The sequence below is a fragment of the Lissotriton helveticus genome, chromosome 6 (genome assembly GCF_964261635.1).
Source record: "Lissotriton helveticus chromosome 6, aLisHel1.1, whole genome shotgun sequence".
In the NCBI taxonomy this organism is placed as follows: Eukaryota; Metazoa; Chordata; class Amphibia; order Caudata; family Salamandridae; genus Lissotriton; species Lissotriton helveticus.
Window position 1 is genome coordinate 1,149,857,785 of NC_136067.1, and position 22,395 is coordinate 1,149,880,179.

General features: G+C 49.2%; 1 protein-coding gene across 1 annotated transcript in view; it reads left to right on the forward strand.

Annotated features, from left to right (window-relative positions):
* Window positions 1-945: 945 nt before the first annotated feature.
* Window positions 946-22,395, forward strand: part of LOC144763325 (monocarboxylate transporter 10-like) — a 396,267-nt gene continuing 374,817 nt past the window's right edge. Inside the window, exon 1 of the mRNA XM_078648810.1 lies at window positions 946-1,588. Coding sequence (XP_078504936.1) covers window positions 1,183-1,588 — 406 coding nt within the window. The 5' untranslated portion in view covers window positions 946-1,182. The remainder of the gene's footprint in view (window positions 1,589-22,395) is intronic.

Below are 22,395 nucleotides of genomic sequence, written 5' to 3' on the forward strand. Positions count from 1 at the left end.
ACAACTATGGCTTAGTTATATATAATATTGAAAATGATTTCGTTTTTGCGCGAGAGTTTGTGATTAATGGCGAGAGCTGCCAACTTTGGAGCTAACGAAGCAGGTTTGAGCCTCATCGTCGGCTCAACATCCTGTGTTTCTAGGCAAATCACTTATTTGCCCGTGTCTACCAATATTACATATATATATATATATATATATATATATATATATATATATATATATATATATATATATATATATATGTCCTTATAGGTGCTCATGTAAAGCACTTCGGGCTTTGCAATATACAACTGCAAATAAACAAAAGTTACATCAAAAACTATGAACAGCTGGAGAGTTAAGATTTTTTCCCCATTCTGAGAGTGAGGACGAAAATGGAGAGCTCCGTCTCGGCACCCGGTTTTAAGAACCGCTGGTGCTGGGCACTGCAGGACCGGGCCCACTTAAAGCCCTGTCAGTAATGGACCCACTGCAGACAATTGAGGAAAGCTTGAAGGGTGGAGCTTCGAGTCGCAAGGGACCTACTCAGTCTGTCATTCTACTGCGATAGACAAAAATTAATGGTGCAGGCTGATAACAGTACATAAAAGCAATTCGCCTTTTCACTATGTACATTTATTTAGTATTATTTCAACATATCACTGCACGAAAAAAATAATTAAGCCATAATGTAACATGGTTCGAATGTATCCTGCCACGGAGACCCAGGAAAGATACTATCTGTGGAAGAAGCACGTCTGAAACATATTTCTTTTTAGAACATCTTTTAGCCGCATATGTTATTTACATCACACGGGTAAGGAGGTTCCATGTACAGTAGGGGATAGTACAAAGGTATGTAGGCTAGGTGCCTAACCAGCAGGTGGCAGCACAAGATAATCCATGTATTTCCGCTGATGCTATTTATCTGAGTGCTGTACAGTTCTGTGGCATGTGTTATTCATAAGAGGCATGATGTGTGCAAAGCTGCTGCTGCCCGGCAGGCAGTCCAGCCCGGGTTTTACCCTGGGCTGTGCGGAGAGTTCATAAGGCGCTAGACTTCACTCGTGCGGGACAGTCCAACTGTCACTGGCATGCTGTGCTGATGTAAGCAGCAAGAGCTGTCAGACTGACACTGAGAGCAGAGTCCCATCTGTAGACCGAGCGGGCACCGGGCAGGGCTGGGCACCCACAGAGGAGATGGCACCCCCGGCCAACGAGCAAGACCCACCTGAGGGGCAGCAGGGGCTGTACCCTGCCCTTCCAGTGGAAGAGGTGACCGAGGAGGCTCCCCTGAACGGGGTGCCCCCAGAAGGGACTGCCCTGCATGCCGACGGGAAGAGGGAGAACGGGGATTACTGTGCCCTGGATGAGGCAGGGGCCCCCGTGCCGGGAGAGGGCGACCCCGACGTGGTCAGGGGCTCGGCCGAGGAGGCGCCCAAGGAGTTCGAGCCCCCGGAGGGCGGCTGGGGCTGGGTGGTGATGCTGGCCTCCATGTGGTGCAACGGCGCGGTCTTCGGCATCCAGAACGCCTGCGGGGTGCTGTTCATCTCCCTGCTGGAAGAGTTCGGCTCCCAGGACGACAAGCAGCTGAGGTTCAAAACAGGTGAGGGGCTGGGGGTGGCGAGGGACAGGACATCTGTCGGTGGGTGAGCGGGCTGGACAGGACATACTGAGGGAAGTCCACAACCCACCGATTGCTGTCAAAACACACGTGGCGTGTAATGCAAAAATGCTGCATTCTCAGTGGGCTCACTTGGAGGCGAGGAGCTTTCGGAATGGCACGTGGGCATGTGATAATGTCATATCTGCTGAGGAGGAGATGCTGTTTTTCATTAAACATTGCAATGGAATGTGCAGGCTGCGCCGGCCAAGCCGTTTGCTATTAGAAGGGCATAAACAACCAGTAAAGGCCCACTTTGCACACCGTTGAATCATGGACCATTACTCCATCACCCAGTCAGAGTGTGATTCCATTCCACTTGTTGGTGCTGCTACTCGTATTACAAAAGTACATTTGATACCTACTCACAGATTTTTTTTTTAAAACCTCGTACACATAAGGATGCTTCCGAACCTGCGCTGCTCATACCGTTATCTATAACAGCAAACGTTCTAACGGGCAACGAATGATGTTTGACAATCGCCTGTCATCATCGTTATGCGCTGTCGCCTTTGGGCAAGAACACAAAGTGGCTGGGCGGTTATCTATTGATAATACCCTCTGGGACATCTTTTTATGGCATACAAAGTCCCTTCGATAGCTTTCTTCCCAGTATGTGGGTGGGTTCAAAACACCTAACAAACAGATTCGGTAAGCGCACACACAGATAGCACTATAAGTGTCCGATATTTGCAGGCAATGACTATGACAATGACAACAGTTCAGCAACACTATGAGTTCGCATGTTGCTGAACCGTTTTTGTGTGTTTTAGAGCACTTTTATGCTTGCATTTTAGGTTATCCTTATATATGTATATTGTATTGTATTTGCATTTATATAGCGCGTACTACCCCTGATGAGGCGTCGAAGCGCTTTTTCGGCGAGTAGCATGCTACTCCGGGACCCATAGAGGATTAGTGTTGAATTAATATAGTGTAACATGCAAGTACATTTTAAAGTGGTGGATAGGTTAGTCAGTTATTTGGATTTGGAATGATATTCTAGATGTTCTAACTTAGCATACGTACTTCTAGGTAAACACTTAACTTTTATCAACCTGTGGAACTTCACTCTCCTATTTGATCGCCTGCAAAGTTTGTAAGGCTGGGGCAACCTAGCTGGTTGCGAATGTGTACCCCTTGGTTACTCCCGCCAGGTGTCCCCTTCACAACTGGGTAATAATTGTGCAGTGCTCCTTTACCCACATGGATTCAGTAAAGTACCTACACATAATTAAATATTCAGGGCACGGTTCTCAAAATAGTGGACGTTCAAGTTTATTTGATTAGCGCAGTTAATTAAAACCATTGCTATAAAATATCAGCATTATTTTCCAAAATAGTGGACGTATCCGCGGTGTCTAAGTAGAGATTACATACCCTACCACTACTACGCATTCATATTTTATCAATGTTTTTAATGGGAAGAGAGTGCCCTATTCATGATCCGGCTGACTCCATCTGTACATTGATGCAAAGCTGTGACCCGGAGTTCACTCACACCGTACCGTCTGTGCCACCTATGCCAAGCTCGGCGCTCTTATGGCTTAAACTTCCCCAAAATCCCCGTGACAACTCGAAATTGGATCCAAGCACGCAAAGAATAGCCTCCATTCTTTTCCTGATTATTTTAGTAGGTTTTCGGCGTCAGACATTATAGGAAGAACAAAACACATTATTCTAGACAGGCACCGCGTGGGATAGCCCACGCAGGCATGTCACTTCCTCTGCCCTGGTCCTTTTCTTGGCTCTTCCTAACTCCGAGAAGCAGCCCCGGTGTTCCATAAATTAACAGTACACATGTTAACGTGCCATTACAAATGTAGTGCCTGGCTCCTCGCGGTACAGCGCGTTGCAGGTCAGGGTGGCGGTGAGCTATGTGCTTCCGCTGCTGGGACACAGGGGCTCGGCGGCCTCCATCGAGGCAGCAGCACCACCTGGATTTACCGTTTCTGCTCCTTGTTTTGGCCGCATGGAACAGACACGAGCAGTCTGCAGGAACTCAGGCTGCACCCCCTCCCCCTGCAGCAGGGCTCTGCTGCTTTAAGGGGCTGGGCCCCGTCATATTTTTGGTTCCTGCAATTACATCAGACGCTGTTTGCTGTAAGCGTCGCAGAGCCCAGGCGCAGCAGCTGCCAGCCTTCCTCCCTCGGACACTAGCACACCACACTGCCCGCATTCAGAGCCTATAGGCTGGAGACCGGCGTTTTAACTGCGTGGGGGCAGGGCTGGGACCTTGGAGAAGGAAGGAAGCCCCAGGCCTCTGCACAGTCATGGGCGGGGAAAGTCCATTCGTCAAGCTGCCCAGCATTGCTAAAGTTGGGCAGTAGACTTTGATGAGGGATATTGTATTGTATTGTAATTGCATTTATATAGCGCTTACTACCCCTGACGAGGCGTCAAAGCGCTTTTTCGGTGAGCAGCCGGCTACTGCGGGACCCATAGAGGATTACTCTTGAATCAGTATAGTGAAACATGCAAGTACATTTTAAGTGGTGGATAGGTTAGACAGTTATTTGGATTTGGAATGATAGCAGGATAGAGGAGGACAAAGGTTTGTATTTATATAGCACTTGTTGACGCACGCTATTCGGGAAGCCCATAAAGGATTAATGGTGAATTAATCTGGTGAAATATGAAGTAATTTCAGTGGTGGATATTTAGTCAGTTATTTGGAGTGAGAAGGATAGCGGAGGGATAAAAGGGGAAGAAAGGTTTGCATTCATATAGCACTTGTTACCCCTGATGGGTGTTGAAGCGCTTTTCTGGCGAGTAGCACGCCACTCCGGAACCCATAAAGGATTACTGTTGAAAATTAGTATAGTAAAATATGAAGTAATCTGAGTAGTGGATATGTTATTCAGTTATTTGGGTAGACAAGGGTAGGTGGCAGGATAGAAGAGGGAAAGAGGTTTGTATTTATATAGCGCTTGCTACCCCTGATGGGCTTTTAAAGCGCAAGTAGTACGCTACTCTGGAACCTATCAGGATTAGTGTTGAATTAGTATGGTGAAACATGAGAGTAATTTTAGTGGTGGATATGTTAGTCAGTTATATTGATTGAGAATGGTTGGCGAGGGGTAGAAAAGGAAAAAGGTTTGCATTTATATAGCACTTGTAACCTTGATGGGGTGTTGAGACTCTTTATTGGCGAGTAGCATGCCTTATGTACAAGGTAACGTTAAGACACTTTTTTTTTTTTTTTTTTTTTTTTCAAACTGCTTTATTGATAAGAGCACATAAGGATACACAGCTTGAGGTGCCTACAACCCGGAGGCCGGCAGCAATAGTGGAGCAACAATACACAGCCTTGTAGCCGGCATCCCGGGGGCCCGGCGGCACATCACAGGGAGAAAGCTTTGCACAGCGCTGTCCGGCGGGGCAGGCCAAGGAAGGATGTACTGCAGTCGAACAGGTTTTGTGTGAGCAAGAAGAGAATCTCACTCCTAATTCTTGTAACGAGTAGAACAAGGAAAAGAAAAAGAGAAAACCCCAACTTCTCAACGAGGTTACGTGTGTGCGGTGGTGCATTACAGTGCGATTACAATGTACGGTAGTGGTGTGGTGTGGTGGGTCTGCTAGGCGCTAGTGCGTGGGGCGGTGAATGTCCCGAGTTCAAGGACCTAAGGCATTGGTAGTCCGTGGGGCGACAGTGCAGAGCTGCCAGTGGTATGCAGGACAGCACCCTCCAGAGGGGGGGGGGGGGGCATCCAGTGGCTCGTCGGAAGGGGAGGACGGTCGCAGGAAGGGGAGGCGAGGGGGGCTGTACCGTGGAGGCTAGTGCCACACATTCCATGAGGAGACTGCAGGGGCATATGGGTCCCACAGGTGGAGGAAAACAGCGTGTGTCGTGTATAGCCAGGTAGCAATAAGGTGATCAAAAGTGCTAATGGGATTGGGAAGCATTGAGCCCATCGCCCGACGTTGTGTCACCGTCCGAGCGGTTGAGCAGGTAGTGTACCAGTGGGTCCCAAACATTCCTAGGTCTACTCGTGAGAGGCAATAATTCAGAAAAGGTGTTGTGCTGATCCTGGCAATATGTTAAGTCAGTTAGCCAATCTTTGAACTTGGGCGCTCTGCCTCTGCTCCAGCGGCAGGCGACACGTCGCTTGGCTAGGAGGAATGCTATATCGACGAATTTCCTGCTTTCCTTGGATATGTGCTTTGTGTATCCAAGGATGGCCACCAAAGGGTCCGCGGGAATCTCCTCTTCCACCATCTGCACAACAGCCCCGATGACCTGTCGCCAGTAGTCAGCAACCTGGGGGCAGGACCATGCTAAGTGGAGAAAGTCAGCGTGTTCTGCGCGGCATCGTTCACAGCGGTCACTATCGGCCAGTCCGAATCTGTATTTCCGGGCCGGTGTGTAGTAGACCCTCTGCAGGTATTTATAATGTATTATTTTCAACCTGCAGCTGGCAGAGATACGGGAAGTCAACGTGCAGCAGTATTGCCATTGGTCGTCCGAGACCTCTGTGTCAAGTTCCGCTGACCAGCGCAGTCTGGCAGCAGAGACCGATAGGGGGGCAGCTCCTCGACATTGGCGGTAGAGCCCAGAGACCAAATGGGCCCCATCTTGAGATTCTAGGAGATGGTGTAGCGGAGGCAAGGTCACAGGTTCAGCAGGGTAATCCGGAAGGATGTCTCGCATCCCCGCGCGCAATCGAATATAGTAAAACAGCTCAAGGGGCGTGTGGGCATGCGATTGGAAGAAGAGATCCGCTGTTTTGAAAAGTCCGTTGTGAAACAGGTCACCCCAAAAGGAGATGTGAAGTTTGTTACAGAGCTGGCGAAACCCTATTTCCGATAGCAAGGCAAGTTTTGGGTGATAGGCCAGAGGAAGCTTAGGAGAGTAGGGCAGCGCGCAGAGGAGTCGCCGGGCGATTCGCCGCCACGCATCCAGGGTGCAGGAGATCGAGGTATTCGCTGTAGAGATTGAAGTCTCGGGACAGTGCATCAGACCGTTCAATGGAAGTGGGTGTGCTATCCAATCCTCCACTGCTATGTGAGGCATGAAGGGGGTAGGAGCCATCCAGTGGTAGGCAAAATGCGCTTGTGCGCACAGGTAGTACGCCTCGAAATCTGGGATGTCGAAGCCACCTTGGTCGTAGGGAAGGGTCAACGTGGACCACTTCAGCCGGGGAGATTTGCCACCCCAAAATAGTCTGCGCAGTTCGGCGCGGAGTGTCCTGAAGAAGAAGGCCCCTGGATAATAGGGGATATTTAGGAAAAAGTACAGAAAGCGGGGCAATATCACCATTTTTATAAGGGAGGCTCTGCCAGCCATGGAGAGTGGCATCGTGATCCACCTGTCGACAGAAGCGGCCAGTTTGGTTATAGCCACTCCATAATTGGAGCGAAGCGTCTCATCTTTGTCCCGTGCTACGCGGATCCCCAAGTAGCGAAGATCATCTTGGCACCACACCAACGGATAATCTAATGGGAAAACACTCACTGCATCAGTAAGGGGAAAAAATTGTGATTTGGTCCAGTTAATATGAACACCTGATAGTCCACCGAACAGGACGAATTCACGGAGTAGGGGGTTAAGGTGTAGCTCCGGGTGCTTGACATATAGTGTGATGTCATCCGCATAGAGGGACACATCGATTTCCCGCTGCAAGCATTGAATCGCTCCCTCTCGGTGTAATTGGCGGAGGCGGCACGCTAGTGGTTCGACCGCAATAGCAAACAATAGGGGTGAGAGCGGGCACCCCTGGCGAGTGCCTCTTGTAAGACTGATAGGTGACGATAGCTTCCCATTGATCAGTACTTTCGCCGTGGGGTCCGTGTAGAGGAGGCGCACCCAGGCCAAGAACAGTTGAGGGAACCCCATGCGTCCCAGAACCGAGAAGAGGTAGGGCCACTCGACGGAGTCGAACGCCTTGGTGGCGTCAAGGAACACAGCCGCCACTGGGATATCAGGGTGGACAGAGCGTAGCAGAGAAAACAGGGTGCGTAAATTATGGGAAGTGGATCTGCCTGCCACGAAGCCAGATTGGTCGGGCAGGACGATTCTAGTCATTAGCAGTGAGAGTCTCGTGGCGAGAACCTTAGCAAGGATCTTCACATCACAATTTAGAAGGGAGAGTGGACGGTAAGAGTCACAGGAAGTAGGGGCCTTGCCAGGTTTCAGAAGGGAGGTGATAACCACTTCGCGCATAGATCGAGGCAGCCTACCTTCAGCTAACGATTCAGTGAAGACTTCGTTAAGCACGGGTGCCATAACATCAATATAAGCTTTGTAGAATTCGGCTGGGATGCCATCGAGCCCTGGGGCCTTCCCATTCTGTAGGGACATAATGGCCTCGCGAACCTCCTCGAGTTCAAAAGGCGCCGCCAGGAACTCCCTATCACCATCACTGAGCCAGCATAGCGCCACGTCGTTCATATAGTCAGCGTATGGAGCATCCGCTTCTGCCCTTGAGGTGTATAGTGTAGAGTAGTGCGTCATGAATGCAGTCAGTATCTCATCCGACTCTCTAGTGACAGTGACAGTCTCATCAGTAAGTTCTAGTATGGTGTTGCGTTCACGTGGCGCGCGCGTGAGTGAGGCTAGCACCTTGCCAGGCCTATCCCCCTCGCAGTATTTCCGGGCCACCCAGTGTTTGCCCCGGTATTTCGCCTCCCTGGCAGCCTCCTCCTCATACTTGGATAGTGTGTCCCTAAAGGTCACCTGTAGGTGTGGGTCATCACTCGCCACCATTCGGAGCTCTAGTGCACGCAACTCACTTTCCAATGTGGTAATGGTACGCAGAATATCCCGCAGGACCCCATGGCTCTTAGAAATGCAGAAGCCCCGAATAGTAACTTTGAAAGCCTCCCATATGTGTTCCACTGACTCTACTGAGCCCTTGTTTCTAGGGAAGAAGTCCCTGATCTCCTCACCCAACTCCGTGCGAAAAAGCTCATCAAGGAGCGTATCGGGGCTCAGCCTCCACTGCGGTCTTGGACTATCCCACCCAGGAGCACGGAACTGTAGCCTAACAGGGCTGTGATCCGAATAGGTTCTAGGCAGATGGTCGACCTCCAACAGTTCCCCAGTGACGTCCCGGGTTACCAAAAAATAATCCAGGCGCGCCCAGGTCCCAGTGTGATGTGTAAAGTGCGTGCCCTCCCGCCCGTGGGGATGTATCTGTCGCCAGGCGTCGAATAGTCCACCCTCCTCCAACACTCCCTCCAAAACCTCCCTAGCTCGGGGCTTGTAAGAGTTAACACCATCTGCCCTATCTAGTGAGGGCACCAAGGCCAGATTAAAATCACCTCCCCAAATGATATGTCTTGCCCCGATGGAAACAATCTTGCCCCACAGTGTGGAAAAAAAAACAGGTGAGTCAATATTCGGTGCGTACATTGAGACAAATAGATAGGTGTCATACCCCACTCTCCCCCACAACAAAACATATCTCCCCTCCTTGTCCGCCACCTCTCCCATGTGAAGGAAAGGTACACCACGGGCGACAAGAATCGCCACACCCCTGGCATAAGACGAATAGGAGGAAAAAGCGCGGGTACCCGCCCATTTCAGTCCAAACGGGGCGTCCCTGCGCACGGGCAAGTGTGTCTCTTGTAGTAGAGCTACTTGTACATGATGTCTATTCAAGTAGGCGATTACATTCCTGCATTTCCGAGCATCGTTCAACCCCCGAACATTCCATGAAAGACATGTTAATCGCGCAGTCGAGTTCACCGCAGCCATGAGCACATCGACATTAAAGAATAAGGCGCCCAATCGGGCCAAAGCATGGAATCACACCCACACCAGTAGCGCCAAGCTCCACACCACATCAGTATATGCATACACAGTCCATGCAATAGTAACCTCATGAAGTCCGATCCCCCCCCACCCACCCCAGCATCCCAAACATGCCAGCAGCCATGAAATCCCCAAGAACTTCCCCCCCTCATCCCCCTCCCCCCCAACTTCAGAGTGGCAAATAGCCAAACATACAATAGATCAGCGGGGAATACCCAACTAGGGATCATCTAAAGGTGCGCGCTGCCACTATCCGGCCCATAGCTCCAGTCTGTACCGCCCTTGGTGGAGGCTAGGGCCGAGAAAGCGGTCCTTGGTATACGTTACCACGGGGGGTGCGAAGTCCAGTAAGTCCGATCCTCGTGATTCTGCCTATCTACCAAATGGTGAGTCAGCGCCGACCAGTAAATAAGGACATTGTTGTCTTAGGTCGAAGGTCATGAAGGCAATTAATCCTCTTGGCGTTCAGGAGGCAAGTCATCGATCTCTAGGTCGTCCTCAGGTGCCTGGTCGTCTCTGCGTGCTCTCCGGATGGATTTAAAGTAATCCTCGGCTTTCTGCGGGTTGGTGAAGAAGCGTTGTTTGCCCTGGTGAGTAACCCTCAGCTTTGCCGGATATAAAAGTGCATAGTCTATCTGGGCTTCCCGCAGTTTCTTTTTTATTGGAAGGAATTTGCGCCTCTCATCCTGAACCATCGGTGTAAAATCAGGATAGATGGAAAAGGTGATGCCTTCATACCTCAGCGATCTCTGTGTCCGGGCTGCTCGAAGGGCCGCGTCGCGGTCCCGGTAATTCAGAAGTCGAGCGATTATGGGTCTCGGTGGCAGGCCAGGCTGGGGCATAGGCGCCAGTGATCGGTGAGCCCTCTCCACTATGAACTGGGAGGAGAAGGCGTCCTCCCCGATAGAGCCCTTGAGCAATTTCTCCACATAGAGTTCCATTCCGCCTGTGGCAGTGGATTCCGGCACATTGGTAATGCGAATGTTATTGCGGCGGCTTCGCGCTTCTAAGTCCTCATTCTTTGCCGCAATTATGCGGAGGAGGTTATCCATTCTCGCTAACTGTGTCGCTTGGGTCGCGGCGGCGTCGGTGTTGTCGGAGATCCTTTGTTCCGCAGTTGTAAGGCGTTCCTCGTGGCAATCCACTTTATGGACCAAGGCGTCCAGCCGGGCCGTGACTCCATCCACCTTCTCCACCACGGTAGCAAATCCCTGCCGCATTTCCAGTAGCAGGTTTGCAATATCCGCAGCAGGGGCATCAGGCGGGGCAGGCTGCGGGGGTGGCTCACTGGGACCCGGGCGCGTCTGCGTCGATGTGTGGCCCTTGCGAGTGCTATCAAAGCTCAGTTTGGGCTGACGAGCGTCAGGACGCCCCATGGCGGTACCTCCAAGCAGGTGAGGGTCCAGATAGGATAGCAAAGGTAGCAGAAGCCAAGCGGGCGGTCAGCAACCGGCTGCACACCAGGGGTGACTCAAGGCTGGAGCTCAGCAGCGACACATAGAGCGCGCAGTGACACAGGTAGCGCCACGCGGCCAGCAATTGTCCTATGGCAGCAGTCGCCCGCCGCGTTCCCAGCAGCAGCCCTAGGTACCAGTCAGCCAACGTTGTCGTCGAAGCACCAGTCCTTGTGCCAAGCCTCCGGGCCAACTTCAGGGGGTGCGTCTCACCAGCCGTTATAATGCGCAACGCAGCCCACCAGGTAGCCCCTCGGGGGAAGGGCAGTCAGGCCTCTCGACTGCAGTCATCCACGCTGCCAATGTCCAGAGGATCCGTGGCACCCCTTGGGCAAGGAGCGCCGCCAGTGGCGAGGGGACTCCACTTAATCTCAGCAGCCCCGTTTCCTTCCCGCTGAAGCCGGCGGTCGGGTCCGGCAGGCAGCGTCACGCAGCTCCGGGTCCGCAGCGACTCCGGGGACAGGCAGGCCCGCCAGCAAGGCAGCAGGCGTCTCGTTGGGAGCAGGTCGCGCGCCGTGTCAGCAAAGCTGCGCTCGGGAGGAAACCAAGCATAGGATGGTAGGCGCCGCTTCCCCTCTCGGCCTGCACAGTGTTCCGGCTCGGAGGGGTGAGGCAGGCAAGGTGATTGTGCGGCCTGGTTGCCTCGTGGCGGGCCCCGGAGTCGCGTAGCTGCAGTGGCCGGGTTCTCTCCCCAGTGTGCTCCAGGGCAGGTGTCGGGCAATCTTCGGAAGCTCGTATCTCAGGCTCCGAGCCTCGCAGCCGCTCCAAACTTCGACCGAGTGCAGGGAGCACTCTCGTGATGCAGGGACCGGGCTTCTGGGGGTAACACGGCACCCCGTGGCAGCAGATCAGTGTAGGATCAATATCCAAGGAGCGGGAGCTGCAGGTCTAGGCAGCCATTCCGCAAGCGCGCCCTCTAGCGCCCCAAGGTAACGTTAAGACACTTAACGTGGCTTAACTCTGCCTTGTACATAGGGAAATCTTTCACACTATGTTTAGCGTGAAAGGGACATGCAGTGGGTGTTGTGGTGGGCATTCCACCACAATACCCATTGTATTTGATGTTGCCCTCTATGTACAAGGGTGGCGTACATAGGAGGCAGCGCCAAATTAAAGACCAGGAAAACCCTGGTCTTAAGGTGGCGAAACGAGGAGAAATGCATTATTTTCCATCGTTTTTGCTTTTTCCATGTGTGCTGCCTTGTGCAGCACACATGGAAAAAGCAAAATGCCATGGTTTGTTTATGTACAGGAGGAGCACACACATTAAAGTTACACAATGGCATTATTAAAAAGGTTTGTTTATGAGCAGGAAAGGACACCTTCCTACACATAACCAATCCTCCCCTGCATACAGACACCCTTGCACTCTGGTGCAAGGATGCCTGTGAAACTTAGCGCCATCGCACGGGGAAACGCAAGGCTGCACCACATTCTTTGTAAATATGGTGCAGCCTTGCGTTTCCGAAGTGACTGAATGAATGAATTTTTATTAACTGTTCAATTATTTAAAATCATTACAGTAAAAGCAGATCCTGTATAAAAAAAGAAACTTGTGTTTATATTTAGCAAAAATGCCACCCTCCTTTCCCCAGCGCCCTCTTGTTCAACCAGAACCTGAGTTTTTAATAATGATCATGTGCCCTTAAACAAGTTGGTACAGCTCCCAATATTCTGTAAAAGTCATTCTAATTAAAAATACCCCCATTAGAAACTTTTAAAAAGCGCAATCATGATAGGGCTAATAAAAGGGAGGCACTGCCCTCAGTACTTATTGGGGACCAGTCTGCTTGCTGCAGCAGGGTTTGATGTGCCTGTCGCCAGAATTAGATTGTGTTTATTCGCGGCCTTTAAGGCAGCACTTATCAGATTCGTGAATTTCCCCAGTCTTGCTAAAGTCATTGTTTTTGTTTTGGAAAAGCACAAGGCTGCGCTTCACTGCAGGTCTTTATTCCGTTGAAGATACAGATCGGGCGCAGGAGCTGCCAACGTTTGTTGTGAAGGTTGGGGCAGCAGCATAGGAGGTGCAACCAGGATTCCCTTGTGTAGGAGCACAGTCTACAATTTGTGGTTTCCTCCCTGCGAGCCCATGAAGGGTTAAAATGAGCGATTCCTAGTGTGATTAGTCTCACAAAAAATATTTTTCTTCGGGCATGTGGTGTAAGGGCCTCGCTTTGGTAGGGTTGGGCTTTTCCTGACGTATAAGAATTATTCATTGGATCAAGTTGAGAGCTTGAGCGGAGAGACTTAGTGTCTTGATCAAAAGATACTTCCTGCACTTGTCTATTTGTGGCTTTTTTCCAAGCATTCAGTGGAATTTCTGGATACTGTAGACTTGCTTCCTCTATCTTCAGTATGTTGATAGCTTTGCCAAGGCTGGTGTGCCAGACCGAACCTGTCTCCTCGAAAATGGATCCCAATTGGTGTCTTAAGGAGTCGGCTGGAGCCCTTAGAATCCTTAGATGTAACTTTATGAGCTCCCCATGACGTGTCAGATCTGGCCTTGCGGACCATAGCTCCAATCTCAGCCTTGATAGCCTAGCTGACCTCAGGATGAGGAGCATTGATTTATTTGCTTATGCTTGGGCTGAATTTAAGAAGGCGCTCAGCGACCCTGGAAAGGCCAAGTGGCTGTAGATGATGGCTCAGAGCATTTTCGCTTTTAGGACACTCAGTATTGGTCCGGCAGAAGGGCTTATCAGGTGTTGGCTCAGTTGTTTTAACAAGTGCATAACATTGTTTGCCTTGGCGGTCTGATGCTTCTGATGGATGTTCGACTTGGCCCGTTCTGAGAGCCAAACGCCTAGATAGTTGTATGAAGCCACTGTACTGATTTGCAAGTCTCCCAGTAGCCACTGTACTCTCCTTTTAAGATGGTAGCTCCCAAAGATGATTACATTGGTCTTCCCTGGTTGACTGTCAGGAAGTTGTTGTTGTTGGAGCGATTCCGCGCATTTAGGGCTCTTTGTAGGCCCACTTTAGTGTGGTCCATTATAGCTGTGTCATCAGCATATTGTAACACCGGCAGCCTCACACTTCCTAGCCTAGGTGTTACTAAATTGGCACCTTCCAGAGCATCCCCCAGGTCGGCGGTGTACAGATTAAAAAGGATGGGGGCCAACACACAGCCCTGTTTGAGTCAAATATTCGTTTCCGTTTTAGTAGACACTATGCCAGCGCTTGTATTAACCCGCACCCAAGTGTCTTAATATAATGATCTAATTGCCTTCAGGCGTTTAGAAGGAATTCCCCTGTTGTCTAATTTCCACCATAGCCTTCTGCGGTCGACTTTATCAAAAGCTGTAATGTAATCGATGAAGCAGCAAAAAAGTGGGGGTCTTTTCTTCTTTACTGCCTTGGATGATAGATGAGCTAACGCCACCACATTGTCCAGGGTCGACGAATGTGACCTGAAACCTGACTAATAAAAAGGAATGATGCCTTTTCCTTTAGCTCAAGACTCCAGATCCTTCAGATGGAGGCGAGCATAGGCCTTAGCTTCGAGATCAAGAAGGGCGATGAGCCTGTAATTTGATGGCTTTGAACAATCGCCCTTTTTAAAAATGGGACCAATATCAAGCCCCTCCAGGAGTCTGGGCTGTCGAGAGGGTATGGTTGTAAAGAGGAGTTAAAATTACTGCCCAAAAATCTGGGGCAGTTTTTAAAACAGGTGCAGGTATCCAGTTAGGCCCTGGAGCTCCATCGTTCCTCATAGTCTTGAGGGTCTTTATGACCATTTGAGGATTTATCAGGCCTGACGGCATATGCTGCTCCTCTGCCCAGGCGCTTTGTTCAATAGGGGAGTTGCCAAGGGTGGCAGTCACTTCTTCTGACTTTATATTGTTTAGCTGGTTTTGTCCCTCACCACAGATGGTTTCTTCTGAGCAGCCTTTATTTAAAGGAGTGTTTGAATATAATTGCTTCACATAATTTAGCCAGTTTTGCTCTTCTACTCAGTTTTCCCTTGTTGCCCCTCGGCTGCTCAGCTAATTAATGTGCCTCAATAATCCAGATAGGTTATTTTCCTTAAGTAGAGAGAAAACTTAAGCCATTCCCTCTGTGTGCACTTTTTTGTGTTCCCACAATTTCTTTCTTAAGGCAGCTCTCAGTTTTGCAGCCGATTGTCCCTCCGTTGATCTACTCCCTTTTTTTGTTATAGGGCCTTATTGAGGGCTTGTTTACTATCGAGACAGCCCAGACTCCTGGAGGGGCTTGATATTGGTCCCATTTTTAAAAAGGGCGATTTTTCAAAGCCACCAAGACAGAAGGAGTTCCATTAGGCCCGAAGACAACAGATGGAGCCTGACAAAATCTGGCACACAGGATGGAGAGCCCTGCTCATGGGCCCAAAGTAGCCCAAGGCATACAAAGGGCCAACAGCGGAGTAAGCAGGGGTAGTAAGATCTCGGCAACTGATTCGCAAGAATCCACTTTCAGTACAACAGACAGGCCTGATCTTCCTCTATCAAGGAGAGCAAAAAAGAAGCTGAGGAAACATCTGAAAAAACAAAAACAAGAGAAAGACAATCGCAGCTATGGAAGACTGACCACTCACCCCCACAAGGTAACGCTAAAGACAGTCAGTTCTATCCAATATTCTCAGCCAAAAACTGGGGTAAGAAGGACTCTTCTTCTGCCCCGTCTCATGGAGACCAGCACATGCAGACAATCTCACCAAGCAACCCCATTGTGAAGGGCTTATAGACACTTGCAAGATCAGGCCCGCCCACAGGTCACAAACCAATAGCTGGAACAAGTACCACACTGGAAGATATAATTCCCCAGTCAGTGACGGCTATCACACCACCACAGCTGGATGGTTCAACACAACCCCAGCCAAGGCTCGAGAAGCAGAACAGTACAATGAGCAAACAAGGACTGAGATTCAGGTCCCAAGTAGGAAATGCCTCAAGTCAACAAGGAAGCTTAAGTTCTGCATCAAGCCCGGCAGAGCACGCTTCAGGAACAGGAAAAGTGGCTCAGACCTCAGGCAAACCAACAAATGTCCATGAGGTGGTCCTCACCCCGAGATTTCATAGTACGGGATAGCACGACATTCTGAACTGGAGCAATATTCCCCGCCTTTTTAAACATCTTGCCACCCTGGACCAGATACAAACAGGGGACCTGGAATTGGTGAGATTTTTGAGCACCAAGGAGGATACCCATGGCTAATCCACAGTGGTGGGAATTAAGCAAAAGGAACTACAACAAGCCATTCTGAACAAATCAACACGACTCGCTGAGTGGGGCATAGTTTCAGATTCTGCCATACCCAAAATATCCACACACACGCACAATAATGCTCTGTTGGTACAGCTGTTTATCTGATTCGTAGATAATTTCTGCAGATCTTCATTTACACTATCATTATAGGTGCGTTGATCCGCTTTAGTGTTAGTGTCCCGTAAAGGCTCTAGTAGCCCCATCAAGTTTGGGGTTAAATCTAGGGTTCTTTCAATCTTTTGGCCCAGATTTTGAAGGAACGAGGCTGTGAGGTCCCCTGCCACTGGGGACTCTGGAATCAGGTCATCTAAATGCAACAATGGGCTTGAAGCTGTTAGTAAGGGCTTAGTGCTCACCGCGTTCTGGAGGTCTTGATCGTGGCATTTAGTCCAGTGAATTTGTGCCACTGTCGCTGGGACGTGTTCCTCCTTGGACAGAGCTATTTCATGTTTCTTGCCAATTGTGGGGTCGAGCATCTTTTCTGTGTGTGGAGATGTAATTTTGTCACGAGGTAATCCATGAATTTGAACAGAATCAAATTGAAGAGAGACAGAAACAACCATTTCCGGCTCGTTGCGGCTGGCCGAGCTAGGAGGTGATCCTCCCTTGAGGGTGTGGGTGCAATCGGAGGGCTTTCTGCTTAGACTTTTGGTGCTGGTCTCTTGTAAGATGCACGAGTTGTAGCCATAAAATAGTGCGTCATGGGATTTGTGCTTTTGCCAGCCCTGAATGATGCTCTGGTTGGTACTGGGGTTGCCATTTTTCTTGAAGAAGTGCCTATTCGACGCCCTTTGTTCGGCGTCTTGAAGAGTTTTATTTAGACTTTCTGACAGAGATTTAATCCTTGTAAGCCTTTTAGTAGAGGATTGTCTGGTGGCAATTTCTTCACGGTCGGTCCTTCTTTTTGGGTCCCATCTTGCTAGATAAAACACCAAATACTGCTTTGACTGTTTGGTTGTCTGGCCTGGACTAATGTGATGTAATTGGTCGCTGAGAGCTTGCTAGAACTTGAAAAATGCCAGGGGGGGAGCAGAAGGGTGGTCGTTCCCCTGATTCGTATCCACAGTTTTTTGAGCCCCAACTTGGTCAGCTGGCAGTGATGCTAGTGCCCGGGCTAGTGTCAGGGCGTTCCTCCAGCTGCCCACAGCTCCTCGGCGCTCCACCCTGCGCTCAGCTCTTCCCAGCATCCATACCGGCATCCAGGTGAATCTGCACTGGCGGAACTTAATTGAAGGGCTGGAAGTAGGGCTAGTGCAGGGGCTAGTGCAGCCACTAATCAGGTTGAGGGCTCTGCTTGGCCTCCCACTAGCTGTGCACTTGTGTGCTCGGGGGTGGGTGAGTGCTGTCAGTGGCCGCCAGCAAGTGGTGGCACGCCCAAGTGCCACAAACCGCGCCCGGTCTAACCAGGCCGTCTCCGCAGCAGCTAGGGGCCACACTTCGCGACAGCCTGCTACGGCTGCTACACTTGCTGCTCTCTGCTCCGGACTCTCAACAGCCTCAGCCCCTCAGCAACCTCCTCCGTGGTCCCCCAATGCTTGCCCCTCGCTTGCGACCCTTACTTACACCAGGTGGATGAGGGGTTCCCCTCGGTGTTCTCGCCGTTTTTATGCTCCCCCTCGCCTGGGTTCTGTCTCCGGGCGTTGCTGCACAGCTGCGTCTTGCAGGAGCTACTGGGTTAGCTGTTGGTGTCCACTGCCACCGGTACCCCACCCAGTCGCGAGGTCGTGGGGTCTCAGGGCCCGTGGCCAGGGCTCGTTGGTCGGCCCAAATGTGCGAGTGCGGGTGCCGGGTTGCAAACGCCCAGAGCCACACACGGATGGGCTGCCGCCTCGCTGCTTTCTGCACTGGTCTGATTCAGCGGATTCTCTGGAAACTCTGCAATGGACTTCATCTGAATACTATTGCATACAAGCCTTATTTCTGTGCACGTTTCCGAAGTGGCGGAGCGTGTCGTTAAACCCAGGAGGGCAGGGCCAGACTGATCGTAGCGGGCACCGGGCAATCCCCCGGTGCGCCGCACGGGTGGGGGGCCCGTTTTTGTTACAGGGCTGTTTTTGGAGCATAGCTGCAAAATCGGCCCTGTAACAAAATTGGCCGAAAACCGGCCCTGGCAAAGAGCTCGGCGGCACCCACAACCCCCGGGGGGAGGGGGGCCGGCCGAGCACTTTGCCAGGGCCGGTTTTGGTTCCCAGTCCGGCCCTGCAGGAGGCTAACGACATTCTCCGCCACTTAGTCGTTCATATGGCCCAAAGTGTTTCTATGCTTCGTCAAGGGCAGAACGCAGAAGGGGCTATTAACACAATATAACATTTGAATAACGCAAGACTGTTTTGCTGCCTGGCACAAGCAGCGTTGAAATATGGTCCGGAAGCCTCCAATTGGGGAACACTTGGTTGATTCCTTGGGTTTTAGTGCTATATAAATTCACATGCTATATAGCACTGTACAACGAAGTACTTTGAATCGATGCAGTCCCTTCCAAACCAAGGAAGTGATGGCAGAGGTGTTAGAAGACTTAGTCATTCCAGTCCCTTTCAATGGCCATGCCCGTGATACCATTTAAAATAGATCGTCACTGTCAGGGAGGATAGTGGTGGTGCAGCTAGGGGTAAGAGTTGTGTTCTTAAACCCGTATGAAAGACATGCCACTAAACTGAAGTGCATCTCTGTGGATGAATTCGGTGGCTGTTGTATGTTGAGGTAAAACGTGTGTGTTTGTCTTTTCTATCTGCCTTTTATTACGCACCATTAAAGTGCATAAACAAGCTGTACCAGAAGGTGTTTTGGAACAGGTGTTTTCTATTTGCAAGCTCTTGGGTGCTGTTTTACACGTTCTGTTTCTGCACTGTAATAACCCTGCTCTGGCACTTGTCCTTCCGGTGGGTTGCACGTGGGCTGCCTGCCAACTGAAAACGCACCCAGTACGTTCTTCCTAATGGTGAGCGTGGCTCACAAGTCCACTTAGTTAGTAGCTTGTAAAAACGCGCACATGACCATACTTAAACCCTTCTGTGGGGGAAGATAGATGGTTTTTGTTCAACGAAACCACCATTATTTTAACTTTCTTCCTCAAAATTACGTCCCCTCCAATGCAATTTAATGGGGAAATTAAATTCCCGCCATATTTGTTCTGTTTCTACCTCTATGGTGTTGGCCCATGTTTGCATTTATGATAATGGATTACCATTGATTTTCCTTCAAAGAGAAGCGTCTGCTTCTAAGGTTTGCAGCAGTGCTTGGTAAATAGTGGTGAGGTGGTAAAGCGGGTGTGACCCAAGAAGCCTTGACTTGAGGCATGCCTATGGAATTTATACATGTGAAATGGAATCCTGGATTTGACATATTCATAATTGGGAGTCTCATTGAGCAAAGCATAATCGAAAACAGTTTGCTAGTTTATTTAACAGTTTTTTGGCTCCTTTACATAGGGCCAAAAGCAATATAAAAACATGACAAGGTAAGATTAAAAGTTAGTGGTAACACATTAGTTATTCACTTGAATAGTGGTTTAGGCCCCGAAACACAATAGTAAAACAGCAGTAGCCACCTGTCACATAAGGGACTCTTAGTGACTGAACTGCAGCATTAGCATATGAGAGGGAGAAAATTAGGGGTTTGTTTCTTCGGTTGGTGAATAACAGAAATAGAGGACCCTGGCTCAGTGCCCATTTTTTGCTTTTACAGGGCCCATCCTGCAATAGACACACTAAGCACAACACAAAATAATGCTCCTCACAACATTTAGTAAGGGATATAGACTTGGAGTCACCAAAATGCCTGGGATAGCCAAAGCCACAGCACTCATCCTTTGATCACTGATAATATCATATAGTTTAACACTTGCCTGGCCATTAAGCCCATCAACAGTCTCACATCTGCTTTTAAGGGCAAGGAGTAGAAGCTTCAGAAAGTAGACACGCCTCCCAGCATCTCTATGAGACCCATTTACTTTTGTTCCTCTATATGGAGATGCACACCAGCAAGTGTGCAGAATTCTTGATGTGCATAAGGAGTTGGCCTGTGGGATGGCATTTCACAGTGGCAACACATTTTCCATTAGAAGAGGCACCACCATTCCATACAACCACAAAAGCATGTACCAAGTCAAAAGTGTGCAGATGAACCATACAATTAGCCACCAACATGTGTGAGTGAGGAACGTGCTGGCTGCAGACATTTAGAGTGACCTGCAAGGTTACAAGTTGACTAGAATGCCACCGCAAAATTATATCTTTGGAGGTTGATACATTTGGTACTATTAATCTGGGTAATAATAGTACCCAGTGGCGTTGTGAAACCCCCCCTCCGACTTATGATCTGTCTGCACCTCTGCAAACAAAAGCTCTTAAAATACAAAGTCAGGAAAATCCATAATTGCGGTGAGGGAGGCTAAATCAATCACAGTGAAAAAAGGCCCATATGTAGAATGAAGAGAAAAAAGAAGAGAGAGAGATCAAGAGAGCAGGAGAAAGAGAGAAGGGAAGGACATACACAAAGACGGAAGAAACCATTCCAAGAGGGAAGGGACACATATGTGAAACAATGGGTTCAAGGGTGAAAGGATTGACATATGGAATGGTAAAAGAACACTTGCATGGGTGGACAAAAGAAAGGACGGATGGATTGATGAAAGGTGGGATGAATAGATGGCTGGAAACCTGGATTGAAGGGTGAAATGATGGATGGGTGGATTGATAAAAGGACGGTGAAATAATAGATGGACAGAGGAAAACGAATATATGGATAGGTAAATGATGGCTGAATGGTTGGAAATATGAGTGTATAAGTGGATGAAAACTATGATGAAAGGGGGGATAGATAGAATGTTAAAGTGAGGATGGATGGATGGAAGCGTGAAAATATAGATGGATAAAAGGCTTGAAGGCTGGAGAGATAGGTGGACAAAGGAGGGATGAAGTGACCTTTTCTAAGATGGGTAGGGCGTATTGGAGAAGCTCACCTGATGACATTCGAGATATGGATCAAACAGGGGAGTATTTTAATTTTATGGTTACTCCCTTCACAATACCTGCTAAATATGCACTTAAAATGTGGTTTGCAGTCCGACATAAAACAATTATCATACTGACCTTGGTCTTCGCTCTAGACCTTTTGATGAACAGAGCCTGAGCTAAAGAAAGTCTGAAGGGCTTTTGTGATTGGCACAAGTCTTAGTAAAAATATGTAAATGGACTCCAATTGGTTATAGAGGTGTTTCTAATACTTCCAATATAGTATGTCATTAGAGGTAAGCTGCAACATTTTCTTCAGTTGTTTTCTTTCTCTGGTTATCAACATACTCACTTATACCTCACAGGGATGGCTTTAGGGCAGTGCAAGGGTGCAGGAGCACCTGGCGCTAACCTCAGAGGGCGCAGTGTTTGGAAATAAAAGAAATACCTTTCGGAATTAAAAGCACCTGTTACAGAGTTCCACATGTGTCCAGCAGTTTTCAGGCCTCAATAAAAATGTCAAGGTAACTGGTGATTAATGTTCCTACTGGAGAGAAATGGAGTTGTTTTAATGCCAATGTTGGCTCATCATAAAGTTGTGCAAAGGGTTAATGGGCCTTCTGCAAAAAATATGTACCATGCAGATCACAGAACTGTATTTTATGTGGATAGCTTAGTGAGTTACTGCTTTCGTCACGGAGATCTTTTTGTTACTCGCGGTTCATAAGTTACAATCCTAATATAGCTCAGTGGCCTATGAACTGTCATCAAAGAGTTGCTGATGTTACTAAAAAGGTTTGTTGGATTAGAAATACATTCTAATTAGTAAAGTCAACCCAACCACTGTGGTACATTTGAAATCCTGACTTTGTACTTCTAAAAACCAAGCACTCTTAAAATATACTGCCTACTAGTATGAATGACGTGATTCCTACTCCTTGTGATGCTCATTGTGTTGTGTTACATTTCCTATAGACTGATTTCACACGTTTGATTCATTGTCTCTGTATGACATGTGTGATGTAAAGTGTTCTGACACCCTACACTAGTATGAGTAGCGCTATAAAACAAATGAAATGCATGCGAGACAAGGGCTATGGAGAGATAAGGGACCCTGTTGGAAGGCAGTAGTGAGGGGATCCGTGGAGAAGGAGGTCATGGTGGGGGAAGGGGGTTGCCAAAATAAAATTGACGCACCTAACACCACCAGCTTTAAAGTCGACACTGGTCAGCCCTGCCAAGTACCACGCATCAGGTGTTAGCCTAACACATTTTGGTGAGGTGATCCGCATCACCGCACTGAAATGCATTGTCACGCATTTATAGCTCCTCAACTGTGTGCAGGAGCGCTGCTATTTAACA